Genomic DNA, 18601 nt, shown 5'->3' with positions numbered 1-18601 from the left:
AGGATCTAGAAGAAGTACGAGATAGAAAGGCTCTAAGAGTTGATACTGGGCAGAGAGAAGGATCCTGTGGAAGAGGGATAACCTTCCAAGGGGCCCACCTTGCAAGAGGATCTTCATTTTTGGCTAAAAAGCTACGATCCGGAGCAAGTAGAACTTCTCCTGATGGGAGGAATTCCACATGACCCGCATCCCTGGATAGAGCCGACAGTTCTGAAATTCTAGCTCCTGAGGCTAGGCTTAATAAGAATAATGTCTTCCTCAGGAGCATTATGAATGTACAAGATGAGTTGTCAGTATCTGAAGCTAGTTTGAGGACGTCATTTAAGAACCATGAAACTGTAGTAGGCCTCTGGGAAGGTCTAAGTCTAGCACAGGCTTTAGGGATAGATGTAAAATAAGATTCAGTCAAATCTATCTGAAAACCTACTTGAAAGATTTTCTTCAAAGCCGATTTATGAGTGGTAATCGTGCTAGCTGCTAAACCTTTTTCAAATAAAGATCTGAAAAAGGATATAGCCAAATTAACTGTCATGGTTGTAGTGTTCGATTCTCTCAAAAAAGATGCTAATTTTTTAACAGCTGAGTCATATTGTCTAATGGTTGACTCTCTCTTATCTGATTCTAGGAAGAGAATATTCTGTGGATCAATGTCAGCATCTTTATTAGCCGCAAACTTCATGAAGTCCATAAAGTTAGGGTCTGGAGAGTTCCTGAGGAAGCGAACACAGTCCTCATTTGTACTGATTGTGATAGCTTGGGATTGGGGATCCGTTGAGGTCGGAGACCCAATTCCAAGAGAAGAGGATACCAGTTGCTCTTGGGCCAGTCCGGTGCAATCAGAGCTACTATCCCTTTGAAAGACCTTAGTTTGTCTAGGACTTTCAGGAGAAGATTCACTGGAGGAAAAACATAAATTCTCCTCCACTGATTCCAATCTAACGACAGGGCGTCCGTGGCATAAGCCAGAGGGTCCAGGTTGGGGGCCACATAGCAAGGGAGCTTGTGGTTCGCTTGTGAGGCGAAGAGATCCACTTGGAGACCTGGGACTCTCCGGCTCACCCACTGGAATGACCTGACGTCCAGAGACCATTCTGATTCCAGAGGAACTGACCGGGACAGAGCGTCTGCTATCACATTTCTTACTCCTGCCAGGTGAGTGGCAGACAGATGCCATTTGTGTTTGTTTGCTAATGCAAAGATGGCTATCATGACATGGTTCACATGTTTGGATTTGGACCCTCCTCTGTTGATGCAATGAACTACCACTGCACTGTCCAAAACCATCCTTAGATGAGACTTCTTCGGGGGAAGCAGTCTCTTCAGAGTAAGAAATACTGCCATTGCTTCCAACACGTTTATGTGGAGCTGGCGAAATTGAACTGACCAAGTCCCCTGAACCTGTTTGAACTGAGAGTATCCCCCCCACCCGGACAGGGATGCATCCGTGTGAATGGTTAGCACTGGGAGGGGATATTGAAGGGGTACTTTCTTGGCTAAGTTCTTTACTTTTGACCAAGGCCGTAGTTGGTTGCGGAGGATCTGTGGAATTACTGACAACTTGTCTCGATATTTGGAGTTTGCTTTTGACCGCCAAATTCGATTTATATCTTTCAGCCTTGCTTTCAGAAGGATATCTGTTACCGAAGCAAACTGAAGAGACCCTAGGATTCTCTCCTGGTTTCTTCTTGACGTCTGTTTGCATTTGAGGAATTGCCTGACAGATTTTGCTATTTCCTTCCGTTTGGCCACTGGAATTGATAGATTGTGGGAAGACAAATCCATTGGATTCCTAGCCACTGAAAATGAGATTCCGGAGTAAGTCTGGATTTCGTTTTGTTTATCTGGAACCCCAGATGTTCCAGAAAGTGAACTACCTTTTTGGTAGCTTCGAGACATTCCTCGACTGTTGGTGCCCAGATCAACCAATCGTCGAGGTATGCCGCTACCATGATTCCTTGAGCTCTCAATTGTTGTACAACCACTTCTGCTATCTTTGTGAATACCCTGGGGGCTACATTCAGACCGAAGGGCATCACTTTGAATGAGAATGTCTGATTTCCTAGCCTGAATCCTAGGAATGGGCGGAAGTGCCTGGCTATAGGGATATGATAGTATGCGTCTGTAAGATCGATGGAGCATGTGACGGCTCCACGCGGAAGTAAGGTCCTTACTTGCGAGAGGGTAAGCATCTTGAACTTGTCGCAGCGAATGAAAGAGTTTAGCTTTGACAAGTCTAAGATTACCCTTCTTTTTGTTGAGCCTTTCTTTGGCACGCTGAATAAGCGCCCTTGAAATTTAGATGTTTGACTCTCGCAATAGCTCCTTTCTGAAGGAGTTCTTCCGCGTAATCTATCAATTCCTTTGACGGTACCTGATGAAATGATTTGATTGGAGGGGGATCTTTGATCCAACTCCAGCCTAATCCTTTGGACACTATGCTCTGTGCCCAATTGCTGAACCCCCACCTGTGGCGGAAGAGGAACAGCCTCCCTCCTACCTGGGGAGCCTCATTGCTGATGGGCGGGTTGGCCCACCACGCCCTCCTCTGAACTGTCTACTCCTCGTGCCCCTTCCTGCGCCACGCTGACGAAAGTAACCTCTCGCCCTACCTCTCGGCTGAGAGTAGCCTTGAGCCTCATAAGCAGGGTTGAAGGCCGGCGAGATAGCGTAGGAAGTGGATGGTTGAGATTGCTGGGGCACCAGGAGGAAAGGTTGTCCCTGTTGGGTAACTGGGACTGCCTGCACAAATTGCTGCTGTTGTTGGAGTTTTTTATAAGGCTGGAACCTCTTACCAGCCTTCTTTGGTTTCTTGCCAGCAGTGGGAACGGATTCCTGTTTCCTCTTTGAGGAAATACCCCACCTAGCTCTAAGGCTCTGGTTGAGTCTAGCAGCTTCGTGGTGGACCTCGTTCACTGCGGACTCTGGGAAGAGATCCGCTCCCCACATGCTTGCAGCCAAGAGTCTATTAGGCTCATGCCTGATTGTGCACTCTTGTAGGACATGCTTCCGGCAGTTCCTCCTAGCCTGGAAGAAGTCAAAAGCGTCCGTCAGAACCGTCTGAAACTGAGATTTCGCCAGAATCTTGAACAGCGGTTCCGTAGCGTAGGAAAGAGCAGCCATTTCTGTAATGATGAGGGAATTGAGGGACCTGCCAAACCTAGTTCGCGCCATTCGAACTCTGCCTGGATTAGGGAATCCGGCAGCCTAGGTAAACTTCTCACCGAACTGGTCCATGGCGCAGTCCGGCTTGAGTTTACCCAGCGTGAATGTAGCTGGCAGGTTTTCCCACAATTCTCCGAAGGCGGGGAAGAGAGGAGAAGTAGACTCCGCCTCCCTCAACTGTGGAATGGGCTCATCCTTGAGGACTGCCTGAAGAGACTTCTCCACCAATTTCGTGGCGAACGGAAGAGAGACCTCCTCTTCCGTCGCGAAAATAGTGAAGGGACTCTTGTAGGCCTGGAGTTTAGTGTTAGTACACTCCCAGTCCTCAAGGCAGTGAACTCATTCCCGCTGGGCGTGATCTCTACTGTAAAGAACTGACTCCTTAGAGATTTGTCTTCTCTCGTGAGAGCCGTTGGCGTCAGCCTAGCATAACCCGATGAAAGGCTGCGTCAGACCCGGAGGGTAGAACTCGAAGTCCTCAATCCTTCGAGTTCCACACTCCGAGATAGAAATCATTCCGTCCTTGAATGGAGCGTAGGCAGCTACTCTCCATGGGTTTCTCCATAGAGAAAGCTGGCAAGGAGTCATAAGGTGGAAGTTGAAGAATCCCCGTGCTAGATGCAGGGGAGACTGGGGGAGGAGCCTGAGCTAGCCCAGCTACTCGGTCCTCATTCTCTCTCATTCTATTAGAGAGATCCTGGATTGACTGTCCAGTTTGAGACAGACTGTTTGACAATTGGGCAAACATCTGCTCGAACCGCGTTCCCAGTGCGGAGATTTGGGAGGAGCCTACTAGCACGCCCACCTGTTTCCATCACCCTGATGAGACAGTAGAGGGACTGCAGGTGCTGGTGCTTGCTACCCCTGCCGGCATAGCCGGAGTGGAAGCAGCGGAGGCGGGAGAAGGCAGTGACTCGGTGGGAGTGCGAGCCTTCTCCTTCGAAGCCTTGCTTCTGGAGCTCTTCGATTGGGAAGAGCCCGGCTTTGCCTTCACCGCATCGGCATAGGAAGTCGACGACTTCCTAGCCGAAGAAGACGAAGGACGGACTTCCTAGAAGTCGACTTAGATAAGGTCTTCGGTTCTCTCTTTCCCTTCTCCTTAGGAGGTACAGAGAGAGCGGGAGAGCGAATAGGGATCTCGGATCCCGCAAAGCCTTGGAAAGAAGCGGAAGAAGAGGGGACAGGAGAAGATCCAGGAGCGCCAAGGAAAGACCTTGGGCGCCCGACATACCTACCTCAACCAACAAATCCTCCCCACCTACCGCCATGGGCTCTAGGTTAAGGTCCAGGGCAGCGACGTCCGGAACCGACTCCTGGGAGGCTACGACCCCAAACGATTGCTGGAGGTCTTGCTGGATGGAGGCTATCAGTGGGGCAGCGGACAAGGGGTCGACGTAACCCGTCGACTTGCCCGCGGGGAAGATCTGGATGGCCAGCTTCCTATCCAAAATGTAGGGCTGGCCCTTGGCGGCGTTTTTCCCAAAGCCGCCCACCACGCTTTCAGGGGTGGCGAGGGCGACTTCCCTCACACCGCTAGCCTGAAAGAAAGGTGAGATTAGCTGCCAATTGTGGAACGGGGTTAACAAACTTACGACTAGAAGTTGTTAGTAAAATCATAAGTAAGTCTATAATGGACTTACCCCATCTCCCAGCTGACCGACTAGGTCGTAGCATATGGCGCAGGCTTCAGGGTGCCAGACGATCATCTCGTTGAACGACGTGGCACAAGGGGCGTGAGACCTGCACTCATCATGTCCACAGGGGTCGTAAAGCGTCGCGTTACAGGCTGGGACCTGGCAGTTGGTAGCCTGTAAGTGAAAAAGTACATGAGTACCAAGTAAACACTTACAGCCTAACATATGCTCCGCTGGTGCCGGAGCGATAAAGTTAGATCAAACCAGAGCCCCGCCAAAATACGTGTGGTAACCAGGTTGGAAGATAGGCTATGGCTCCGCCGATGGCGGAAGCACAAGAATCAACCAACTAGGAGTGGTGGTAATGGAAACCACGACGGAAAATGGCGGGGATGGTTGATAAAATAATAATAATAACACACAATTCATTGTAAAATATCTTATAATTAGGGTATATATCCTTAAAATAACAAAAATAAAACAACTTCTCTCCGCCCGTCTACTAGAAGAGTGCGTAGGTAAGGGTAAGCTCCCTTCCGGTAGCGGGGGAGAGATATAAGGATATAGTAGGCAAGCAACCGACCACTCGTAGTGCCCACCCTGCCCGCTAGCGGAGCCAGTAACCTATAACCAAAGGTGCCCCGGCTGCGACGGAAGGCTCCTTTCGTATCGTAAGGGAGGTGGCTGAGCAACTGGGGAGGGGAGGAGGAAGGTCTCGGCGAAACACGGCGGGAGCGAGAAAAAGGGGGGAGGGATGGCCTACTCCTCCCCGCCTCACCAACTACCCGCATGGAGACCCGGTACCTCATAGTGGTCGCCCTATACCCCCCGCTGGGAGGACCCCTGGACACCTCCGAAAGTGTGAGAGAAGGCGATGAGGTTGTCATAACAACCAAGGGGTCCCCCAGCTCCTCCCTATATCAGAGAGGGAGGGAAGGGGCAGGGTAAGGTGCTATGGAACACGTGACCGCAAGTGGCCTAGGCCGCGAGCAACACAACCGTGGTAGGGCCACGTGAACCAAGCTGTACCAATACATGGAACAAGCACCTAGGCTAGCCTAACACCCTAAATAAGTAAATAAAAATACATCGAAAGGTGGAAGAGACACTTTTAGTAAAAGAGAAAGAAGCCCAGGAGGAGGCAGACTGTTCCAAGAAACAGGAGCCTACTCGGAGCCAGCGATAGCCGATGTAGAGCAAGAGCCGGGATGCTGGGCCGGAAAATAATAATAATAGCCCTAAATACCAAGCTAAGAGAATGGTAGGAGGGCTGAACTAGCTAAAACTCGATGTAAAACAATGAATGTGATAAAGTAAGCCCATAAGTATAAGAAGTCCCAGTATGGAGGACCGGGAATTCTTACGAGGCGGCATGGCCGCCACGAGACAACCGGGGAACCGTATATGACCTATTAAGAGGAAAATACTGGTACCCGGAAGATAAAACTATGGTAAAATGTTACTTATGAGTTACTTAACTTAGCCGTGGCAATTGCAGAGCGTTCCATCGTAGATATTACGAATAAAATCCAATAAAGCACGAGCACAAGAAAATGGCGACTTGTCGCTAGCGCTAAAAATTAAGGATGACCGCTAGGGGCGCTGCTGTCCGTGGCGTCCTCTAGGAGTAGTAGTACAGGCTGCCTCGCCCGTTGGTATCAGCTCTCTCTTTGGGGGATTCTGATAGGAAGTTCTAATTGGTGTTTGGCTCGTGGTAGTGTTCCACACTCGCCCCTTTATCATACCGACACTTCTTTTTAAGAGTGAGCGAGTCAGTTTTACTGACATTTTCTTAATTTTGTTTTTCTCTGGTAATTTTAGGCTAATTTTACCTAGAAAGAATGATATTAAGGATACTTTCATAGGCCGACACGAGCTGAGCCCAGAAATATCTTATAAGAGCCATGAAAGCTATTAAGTCTGAGGTAATAAGGTTATGCTCGAAAAACTTTGAGCAGAATGTGTAAATAATTAGCCTGAATCTGACACAGAAACCCCTCAAAGAAATAAGGAAATAATTTTGATTTTGGCCAAGTAGGTGGGGTGGGAATGGCTTTACTCAGTACAAAATATTAAAATACCTATATCTGCAGCCTTCCTATGCAGTTAGCCTTTCTAAGCATTAACAAAGTCAACATTATATCCGAATACACTGATATGAATATTTTTTTAGTATTCAAAGTATTGTATATGTGCTGTACATACTATATTACATTACTATACATTTATTAGTTTATATATTTTAAGACAGTACGTACTATGTATATTTATTTGCAAATGACCACACTTTTCTGTTGATTTTTTCATTTCACTGGTCATATGCTGGATTGAATTATGTAAACACTTCTGAATGTCAAGAGGCTATTTTTCTAATATTCTGAAGACTATATGGTTGTGCATTGTACATCATATTACTGTGTATCATTTGTACTGTATTATACTGTATGTTATTTTCTATATTTTTATTTTTGCTTTTACATAATTCCAAATTACTGATTCTACTACTTTTATGGCTTTTTAACATTGGTTGCTAACTGAAATAAAGCTGTATAAACCAACAATAACAATTTTTACTTTTTCCTGCTATTCTTAGCATAAAACACAAGAGTAAAATATACCAGAACATGAACCAGTGTACCTGGAGGCATTACTGTAAATATAAGACCCAACAACCAAAAAATGACTAGCTTACAAACTGTCATTCCAGAACTTCTTCACAGTAGCCTAACCTACCAAAGTTATCTATGTAACATAAGAAATCCATGACTATTGTACACGTTTTTTATGTGCAAGGTAAGAATGAAAAAAATACAATGACAGATTGCAAATTAGAATTGTGTTCAGAGCGTTCCCCTTTACTACCCATACGCTCAAATTTTGTTTTACACAACTATTCTGTACATACAGTGCTGTATGTACAGCCCATTGTGCTTTAGGATGAAAAAGCAGACAGTACTGCATTGATTTTATAACATACTATACTTAAATAGACATGAATAGTACAGTAACCAACTTACAATAATTCAACATACAAACAGCCATCCAGAAAGTAACTCATTTATAAGTATAGTACTAAACAGCTATATCATGCACGGTATTCTAAATAGTGTACAATTTTCTGTAACATACTGGCTTAAAAACAACTATAACGCAACAAGACTAGACAATAAAAACAACTGTTAACACTCCGTAGAGCTAGAGTCAGTGATAACGACTGAGAGAACAAGCCGATGGACTGAGGCTGATTCAGTGTGCAAATTTCCTTCGACCAATACTACCGACACTCTGGATCATTCCTGTCTTCCAACTATCCCTCATAAATGATAAGACAAACAACGCACAATATCCTCACCGAATTAATCAACACAGAGCACAGATATTTTTTGCACTCTCTCATCTGAACAGTTCCACTTTCACTTGCCACATTCATTCGCACTATGACCAGTTAGTGCAGTTAATTACACATACATGCACAATCTGAGAAAGGACAATTAATGGCATGTGGACGACTGAGGGATATCTCTATATGATTAGTGATAAGGTTGTTATAAAACAAATCTGAAATATGAAAAGGAATAGGAACAAAATAGTATAAACCTTAGCTCTTGGACCTATAAGGTCATTCATTGTTGAAAGGGAAACAGAGTAAATAGGTTTCAGAGGTGTAAGAGGAGGAAAGTCTCGCAGTTGCACAATGAAAAATTATGAGAAGTTGGAAATTAAGATGGAGGAAAGAGAATATGAACGGAGGTACAGTAGAGGGAATGAAAGTGGTTGCAGCTATTGGCCAAAGGGATATCGCAAAGAACCTCATACCGACAATGCACTGTGAGGTGCACTGATGGCACTACCCCCACTACAAGGAACAAAAATGATGAAAAAATTAAATTTTTGTCTCCATACACATACAAACCTTATGACCTGGTGCAGTCTGATAGAATATGTAGTCAATTCTGTTACCACTAGGATTCTCCACTAGTGTTTTCACAGCTGTGTAGCTGTTACTTGGGGTTTCACAAGTTTCCCCATTTGATCCATGTGGCTGGAAATGAAAAATTAAACTTTTAAAATAAAGAAAAATACTTCATACAATCATAATTAGCTTCAAATCAATACCCTACTGAATTCCAAACACAATTTATTAAGGAGAATATCCAGAAAAGCTTATGACTGACTGTATTAATTGTGCACCTTTGACTCATTGGTAGAAAGAAAAACCAGCTTTATTTCTTTTACACGGAACTTGAAAAACAGCCTGAAGTGAGGGGACTAGAAAGAGGGAAGAATTGTGATTGGCTTGTTTGGATGAAAAATATTTGTATTCTAAAAACTCCAACTGAGTAAAAATCTATCAACCAAAATTAGTCTAAATCTCTACTGAGGATGCAAAGATTATATATACTGTGAGTACCAATGGGCTCCAGAGCAGTCATAGACAGAAAAAGGTAAAGAACAAAGCATCCAAAAAATCTTGTCAGAGACAGAATCAGGTAACAAACAAAGCATCCAAAAACTCTCCTAAGTTCCTTTGAGCAGAAGTGAAGTATAATAGTTTATACTTGAGGCACTGCAGTAAATGCATTATTGTTGTATCAAATGCATTGACAATAAAATGTTAAATAACCCATTGTTAAAATTCTCAATCACTTACCTTGACATTGTTAACTAAATTATACATACTTCAATACTTCTGTAACTCATGATTTCCATGACATGGATAGCAATTTTATCTATAGCAAAAAAAACCATGAACTTAGAAATAAGGACAATGAATTTATAAACTAGAAATAAGGACAATGTATTTACAAACTATAAACTAAACGGTCATAAGCAAAGTGCCAACTAAAATATAAAGTTGATCTAATGTGTACACTATTCTGGTTGTAAGCCTTCCATGATGAAACAAAATACCTTACCTTTACTGGACTTTCTGTATATGTATCAACCAAATTTCCATAGCACTTTATCAGTCCATACGCAAAATCTGTTGAAGTGACATTAAAATCTCCTGCAAAAATTAGGACATCTTCATCTCTCCTGTTGGAACGAATGAACTGAGGAGTTTCAAATGCCTGCACGGCTCGATGGTGAACATACTCGTCTTTATCAGCATCATAGCATGCGTGTAACTGTAAAAAAAGATAAACGTGCTTTGTTTTATAAGATAAGAAAAATAAGTCTGAAGCCTATGAATAGTCTATGGGAAATGCTGCCATATTAAAAAAAACATATTTAAAAATTAACACTGCCCAGCTATTGAATACCGTACTATACAGTATATGAAACTAAGGTCAAAACAGAGCAGAACAACAATTTATTCAAGTATATATTTTACAATTGTCAGTTATCTATGAATGTAAAGAAAAAAGATGCTTTGCATTTTGTTATAACTAAAAATTACAAAAGAAAAGATAGATTTTCAGGTGTGCTCTCTGAACTTGAGAATGTAAGCATGGCTCTCCTACTAAAGAAACCACAATTGGAAATTTATGGTAATACGAGATCAGAAATGGTAGCTCGTGTGATGGGTAACGAGTGAGTTATCATTATTTTATTATATATTATATCATTGCATCTTAATACGACTGTCACATCACTTTTCTGGCATCTCGAAGATCAGCTGAATGATTAAAAAAACTGGAGCATGGTGAAAGTAAGAAGTGGCTATACACTGACTTCTTTCATATAATAAATAAATAAATCATACTATAGTAGCAATACCATCTGGTCCATTTTCCAGTCGTCCCCTTACATTTCTGGTTTTGGAGAGAGATAAAGGATACTTTTATTGGGTACCACTATTGCCAATGAAAGAACAGATAGGAAATAGGGAATTGAGTGGAAAAACATTCCAGAGATGTGTATTGAATGGGAGCATCAATCATGCACATGCTTCAAGTGTTTCCAACCAAATCAGTTATTTACATGCATAGTAAGTCCCCCAGAATGTTTCTGGGTTTGTAAACTATTGTTCGTCAAACAGAGGTCTATATACATCCTCAGACATGACTTGATCACCTACCTCACTTTTAGTGAACCCTGCCTCACTTACTATAAACCTAACCTCACTTTTTGTGAACCCTGCCTCACTTACTATAAACCTAACCTCACTTTTTGTGAACCCTGCCTCACTTACTATAAACCTAACCTCACTTTTAGTGAACCTAACCTCACTTTTTGTGAACCTATCCTTACTTTTTTGTAAACCTAACCTATCTTTTGTTGAACCAGGCATCACGTTTTGTAAACTTATCTTAACTTTTTTTAACACCTAACCTCACTTTTTGTGAACCTAACCTTACTTTTTTCTGAACCCAACCTTACTTTTTGTGAACCTAACTTCACTTTTTGCAAAAGTAACCTCAATTTTCATGAACCTGGCCTCACATTTTGTAGGCCTGTTAACAGCTCTGTTCACTTTTCCAGAAGTTTCTTTTGCAGGAGGATTACTATTCAAATATTTACATACTACAACTATTTTTTCATTTATTCCTCATATCAACATTGTTTATTTAAACTTTTTTTTTCACTTAAGTGCTCAATTAATTTACAAAGTGTTCACCACCTAGTAGACGTTGGTCAGTTGCCTGTATAGTCTTGAATTGTCAGTTTTACTGTTGAGGCTTTTTGTGTATAATTTGGAATCAGTTTTCTAATCATTCCTGAGAATTTAGCACATTTGCAGTACATACTTCCTTCATTTTAGGGCGAGTTAAAATTCTGTTCATAACTTCACATTTTAACATTTGGTAATGTTTTATAGCTTAGGACTACTGCTAACTATAGTTAACAAATCATTACATAGTCAATGACCAAAAGTAAGTTCCTGTTCATGTTAACCACTTTCCCTTTAGTTTGCTGTTCTTCAATGAAGAATAATATGCAGTGTTCTACATTACATTCTTGTGTTGTTTTGGGGAATTATTAGTATACCTGGCTTTGTATTTACCCTATTTTTCAATCAGTACAGTACTTTTTTGGCTTATACTTTATATCATTAATGATCTAATTCATTAGCTTTATGTGAGGTGCTATTGTAGTATATACTTTGCATAAATTTTATTCTTTTTTGTATCATGTTAGTATATAAATTACCCTTCTTGCTGCCCATAATTGTACAGAACATCTACTTTACACTAAAAGGTGCTGAATTAATTATCATTATTACTGTTCATTCTGAAGAGAAATAATACTAATCACCAATTCAGAAAATAGAAGTTAGTACTAATAAGTAAGCAATCTTGAACTGTTCCTTCATCATCTATGGAATACTGTAAAATATAAAAGTTAATAAAAAAAATAAACTGGTGTCCCCTTAAGTTACTTTAAACTCTACAACTGTACTGTAGAGAATATCTTTGAGTACATTAAGTTCATTACTGTATACATATTTATTATTTATATGTGTATATATACATATATAAAACTTATATTTTTTACAATAAAGCATACAAAATACTAAGTGTAGTGAAGGCCTTATTTTTGTTACTACATGGCACATCTGTGTGATTTCCTTGTTATGTCACTGTCTATTTGTAACTGTTGAAATGCCTATTTGTAACAGTTTGAAATACACTTTGCAACCTGACACTGGTGTATTCTTTCACCTATGAGAATAAGCACCTCTGCCCAACATCAGAAAAATCTTGAACATCTTAATAGTAGGTTCTTAAATGTACACTAACAAGATCTTGTCTGCTACACAATGGTAAAAAAACACTTTAGCATCTAGAACAGTAGTACCTCGAGATACCAAATTAATCCGTTCCGAGGCGCCCTTCGTATCATGAGGTTTTCGTATCTTGGACCACATTTTACATGTAAAATGGCTAACCCGTTCCAAGCCCTCCAAAAACACCCCATTAAATTTCATAATAAAGCTAAATTGACCTATAAACAATGAAATACTACAACAATTTGGACCATTCAATACCTAAATTAAGACTAAAAATGCAAAACCTGTAAATAAAGTGTATATTAGTGTACAAGAAATATTATTACTGTAACCTAAAATGTGGAAGCTTACCTTTCGAGTGAGGCTACGTACATACGTAACTATCCAAGGAAGATTGCTTCTGCCGACGTACTTTTTCACAATGTTCCTGTGTGAGCCTTTTCAGGGGGTGTCTTCTACAAATGATTGCACTTTATGAAAAGCGGCTTTAATTTTTGCCGTTTTTTTTTTATGTAATATGTACGTACGTACACTTTAAAAAATATACGTACGTACGTACACTTTAAAAAATATACGTACGTACTACAACGTAACTATCAAAGGAAGATTGCTTCTGCCTACGTACTTTTTCACAATGTTCCTGTGTGAGCCTTTTCGGGAGGTGTCTTCTACAAATGATTGCACTTTATGAAAAGCTGCTTTAATTTCTGCCATTTTTTTCTTCTTTTTTTGATTTTTAACTTTTTTTTTACTTTTTTTACTTTACGTAAGTTTTTTTTTTTTTTTTTTTTTTTTTTTTACAGAATTCAACTTTCTTCTTTTGCACCTCATGACTCTGTTGGCCCTGGTGTCCATCAAAACCCTGTTCAACCAAATGCTCTCTCTGCAACTGATTTGGGTATTGAATGTTCAGCTGCTGACCTTCAACATAAACTGAAGTACCTTGATTATACGTACACTACATACTGGTATGCATGTTGTAAATGATTGGTCTACACCCTCTGTTCAGCAGGGAGTGGAGATTCTACCAACCTTGCAAAGTTTCCAGTTATCCCATGAGAGAGACCTTGATCACTTATCCCATGTGAGAGATCTTGGTCACTTTTTTTTTTTAAATATTAGTATTACGTACACATTGACGATCCCGAAAACGAATACCGCATGCGTACTATAACAATGCTGGTACTGAGTGGCCGAGCCACGCCACCACGTGTACATAGTAGATGCATGATGGGAGGGACGCTGGCCAATAGGAGAGAAGGATTTCATGGCCGCGACTAGCATCAGGAACCAATGGGAGAGCAGGAGGATGGTGGCGAGTCTACTAGTATACTAAGATGGCGGCGCGATTTTCAAAATTGTTATCCGGGCAAATCTCGGACTTTCAGAAACCTTTCGTATCTTGAAAACTTTTCGTACGTAGAGCCGTTAAATTTTTCGTATTGGCTTTCGTATCTCAAGTTTTTCGTAAGTTGAGCCTTTTGTATCTCGAGGTACCACTGTATTTGTTTTTAAATCTCAAATGAAAAGTGTTTCAACAAACATTGCATTGGGAGATAAGTCAAGGCAAGATCTGAATTGATAGAAGAAATGCAAGCAATTAAAATAATCATTCTGAAAAGATGCACTTCAGAAAGCAGATATCAATAGTAAGCAGCATGCGTGTGGAAAGAGAATGATTTTGCCCTTAAAGGTGTGAGAAAAGGGAAGTCAGATAATAGAATACAAATCTCTTTCCAATGGGGAGATTCCATGATAATTAAGACTAAAGCATGAAAATTAATTAAGCTTGGAAAATTACCTTTTCTCTTTCCATCAAAATTAAATAAAATAAGTGCTTGCAATCTATTAATATTGTTTCTAAACTATGGAGAAAATAGCCAATCACAGTAACACTAAAGTGCAGAACACTACAATATAGTGAGGAATGCAAAAACACTTGAGTGGTCGTAAGTTATATATCATACCCAGATAGAAATAAATTTACTTTCTCAATAAAAAATATGCATTTATCTCAATTCAGTCACATGCTACAATATTAAAGGCTTTCAGAAAAATTTGCTTGAAAAAAATTGAGCATCACATTTTGGGATATGCAATTTACTCCAAATCTGTTCAATCATGAAAAGAACAACACTTAGTAGAAGCCTGTCAATTTCCATATATCAAATCTTATTGTCTTCCCTGTAGTGTTATAGATCAAATTAATTTCTTGTCTGTCCTAGGGGATTACAATATAGTATAGTGAAATTATAAAACGTAAATATTTATTATTCAAAAACTCACAAACCCATATTTTGCACAAGCGTTTACAACTCAAGGCAGACAGGCAAAACTATCTAACAATCAGCATTTACAACTGAAGGAGAACCAGCAACAGCTCTTGAAGTGAGGCTGAGCTACCTTTAAGGGTAGGGTGGGGGTTGGGTAGGGGGGCAATTACTAGTTAACTATTAGTATTGAATATCAGGTTACACTCAAATCTGTACATGACCAGACTTCTTCCACTGCCTCTTAGTGATTGGAGGATCTCAATGTGGTAGCGAAGAACTAAATGACAGGATTCTTATGAAGCACTGACAACCTTTGGAACACATTGGCCATATTTGTGTCTTAAAAAAGTTGTGACATGCAGGTTGGTATTGTGCATATATTTTCTCTAGGCTTAAGAGGGTCTGTTTGCAGTTCTATATCTTATTTCATAGGAGGCTTAAGAAGTGGCATCTCTGGTGACTTCTTTGCTTTGAATATGTCAACAGGGGATTCTGAACCTGTTTAAGATGTCAGGCTTCATGAGGTATAAGACAGGATTGCGGAAAATAATTCCATGTTTTCACACCTGCGTTGAGTATGGGAACTCGGTAACTTCATTTACAATACAGTCTTCTGCCAACACTATGAGCATTTGATTGCTCTTACCCAGCCCCTAACCAAGAGCTATGTATCTCTAAATTCTATTACATATATTGCAACTATTCTCTCAAACTACACATCCCACAAAGGGAAAGATATGCATAATTATCACATGAAGTGATGAACCTGGGTTGTTTCAGCATGCAATAAAGATACAATCGGAGTTTCATCTCAACCAGTGGCCCAACATTAACTATGCTTACGTGTCATTATCCAACAACTTTTAAGAAAAGAGTCAAAATCATGAGCTGAAATCTTATCTGAGAATGAAACAGTGAATATCTCAACTCTACCACACTACTAAATCACAAATGATATCAGAGAACAAATTAGTTTCTCAGTTTTAGAGGAGAAGCAGCACCAATAAAATGAATTTTATAAAAAGAATTTTATAAAAAATGTTAACTACCATGATAAGCACCAAGAATAATGGAAAAGTTATCTCCCACCTTTAGAAAGACTTGTCTCTCATCCCCCAGCATGGACGAAGACAATGAAGCCTTCAGCCAATATTAAAAAAAATGTATTTTCAATACATGCTGACAGCACTGAAAACCAGTCCTGAGAAACTCAACCCTAAGATTGGTAACTACCATCAATCATCAACATCAGTTTAGATTTGACAAAAGTATTTCCAATGTTTTGGTAGAAACCAAACCTTCCTATTTACTTATGCCCTCTTAAAAAATTCTACCTAGTCCAAAAAAAAACTATCAACTTAAAACAAATAACATAAATATAATCAAGGAGCTTGTATACAACTACATAAACTCTTGATCTGCGTGCCCGGTGATGGCTAAGGCTTTCTTAATCTTTCATGAACTAAATCTGAAATGAATTACTGGACATAAATGTTTCCACAGCTGATGATGATTGAGAAATAAGTAGAAATCCTGACTAATTCGATCTCCAAATGACTAATTCTGCCATTAGATTTCTATCATCTACACAGAATTATTCAAGTATATAAAACGATTATCATCATGACCATCATTACGCCGAACACTGCAATGCAAAGGACTTCTGTGAAATTCTATCACTCACGTATGTTTTGTGTTTCCACTTGCACAAATCTCCATAGTTCTCATGCGAGTAGGTCTGGGTCTTCTGGTTCTTCCAGTACCCAGGGGAGCACAGCTATCATTATCAAGTACTAATCCCTCTTGGAGCTGTGCCAAGAACTTCTCCAGCCATCTACATCTCCTCTTCATCATTATCTCCTCTACATTTGGAACTTTTAATTTCCCTTAGTGTGATTATTCACTCTACCTGCAATCTAACTTCTGATATTCTTCTTTTTTAAAGCTTTATTCTCAATTCTCAATGTGGCACAATCTTTCGACTATAGTTTTATCATTGTCCCATGAGTCCTGTCTGCATAGCAATATAATCATACTATAAAGGTAGTACTTACAAATTCAGTCTATTTGATTCACAAATTTCTGTCAGCAACTTTGCTGCCTGATTAGCCTTTTTTACCCTTTTACTAAACTCCAGCTCAAAATAATGCACATTTTTAAGTAAGCTTTGTATAACTTGTGGCTTTCTACTAAGACAGCATCATCTGCATATTCCAATTGTATCAAGCTTTTATCATGACTCCAGTATAAACCTCTTTAACCCTTCCAACTAAGTCTTTCTTTAATCATGAAATCCATGAGTAAAAGTGACCTGAAAAGGTGACAAAACATTTTCAGGGAGCACATACTATTAACTGACAAGACACCCTTTTACATTACCCTTACATGTGCTTCTTTCATGGATGCATGACAAAATCAATTCTCCTCAAAAGTAAAACAACCTTCTCTAGCTTCCCTTTTCTCTTACACAAGAGCTACTGTACAAGAACCAAGAACAGTACAGAAGTGATTTAAAAATACAGTACTTCTAATTAAGGTGAGAGTACCAGCTACCACATAATAATACCAAGCTAAAGCACACACACTTCAACTGAGCCTTGTAAGCGGCAATCTTTAGGTTACCAAGGTGGAAACTGGCTCAAATAGTCAACTGCAATAAAATACTGTAATACTTGGTTGTTCAGAATTGGCCGGCGTTCGTCTCGACTCCCAGGTCTCAAACAGTGGGACAAAAAACTCCAATTGCTACTGGGATACTTCCCATGAAGCTGTAAAAAGATTAGCAAGTTTTTTTATTGTGAAAAAGTAGACATCAAAATGCATAACCATCTTTCCACATAATGTAAACCAACTCCATGTCAATACAGTTATGAAATGAAATATAAACTGTTATTAAAACTGAAATGGTAAGCTAGAACAGGTAAAATATTTCTTCCTAAAAGGATCAATATCTTAGGTATTACTTAATTCATTTTTTATGGTGCAGTACTTGGCATATTGTATGAGTGTCTAACAGTAATAACAATATACAGAGAAGTGTTCACAGAGCAGCAAATAAAAATGACCCTAGGGTAACATATCAGAAAGGAAAGGGGAACAATAAGAGAAAAATAAAGGAACAAACTCCCATTCAACTCTCCTCAACACAAACCTTTGCAGTAAGTACTCATGTATAGATAAAGATTACCTTTATTATTATATAGCTTATCCTAACCACTGAGCTAGTTTATTTACCCCTCACAGGCCATAACCAAAGACTTCGTCTTTAAGTTTGGATTTCATTGATTAAATTATAGCTTTGTTATGAGTTTTACAATTGGGTTAATTGAAAATTATATAGAATCTAACACATTTTCAAAAACTTATTTGTTTCTAAAACTTGACATTCTCTGTCAACCATATTTTGCACATTCACCCAAAAGATTTTTAACTGTTAAGTGTTACTCAACATTCTGTACATACAGAGATTGGATCATGTGAGCTACTCATCAAATATCCAAGGGTCAAACACGAGGGGCGAATTCTAAGACAAATCAAAATTGCTTGTGCATGTCGTTTTTTTTAATACTACAATGAATTCAATTTCTAAACAATGGGATTTATCTGTTTTAATTTATTGTTGTCAAGTTCATTATTATTCCACAGCATAGTCAGTGACCTATGTAGTATAACAAAATTGTCCAAGCAAATAGTTAATTTTGATTCTGCATGAAAATTGACTAATGTCGTTTTCAGTGGACCGCCCCGTTTGCAGATCTGGATTCACAGACTCACCTATTCGCAGATTTCTCTGTGGAACGTATACACACATTATTCACAGAAAAGTTGCCTATTCATGGTATTTCTCTATTCATGTA

General features: G+C 39.8%; 1 protein-coding gene across 3 annotated transcripts in view; it reads right to left on the bottom strand.

Moving 5' to 3' along the window:
- Positions 1 to 18601, bottom strand: part of LOC135211048 (putative neutral sphingomyelinase) — a 71527-nt gene that overhangs the window by 11354 nt on the left and 41572 nt on the right. For 2 of the 3 annotated variants that reach the window (XM_064244105.1, XM_064244106.1), the window contains 2 exons: positions 9713 to 9925; positions 8710 to 8838 (listed from right to left, as the gene is read on the bottom strand). In XM_064244105.1, coding sequence (XP_064100175.1) covers positions 8710 to 8838; positions 9713 to 9925 — 342 coding nt within the window. Of the gene's footprint in view, positions 1 to 8709; positions 8839 to 9712; positions 9926 to 17416; positions 17513 to 18601 lie in introns of all 3 variants that reach the window. The other variant, XM_064244104.1, reaches the window with a different exon arrangement.

The sequence above is a fragment of the Macrobrachium nipponense genome, chromosome 4 (genome assembly GCF_015104395.2).
Source record: "Macrobrachium nipponense isolate FS-2020 chromosome 4, ASM1510439v2, whole genome shotgun sequence".
Lineage (NCBI taxonomy): Eukaryota > Metazoa > Arthropoda > Malacostraca > Decapoda > Palaemonidae > Macrobrachium > Macrobrachium nipponense.
Note: the sequence above shows the minus strand (reverse complement) of the source record. Positions and strands in the feature narration are given on the sequence as shown.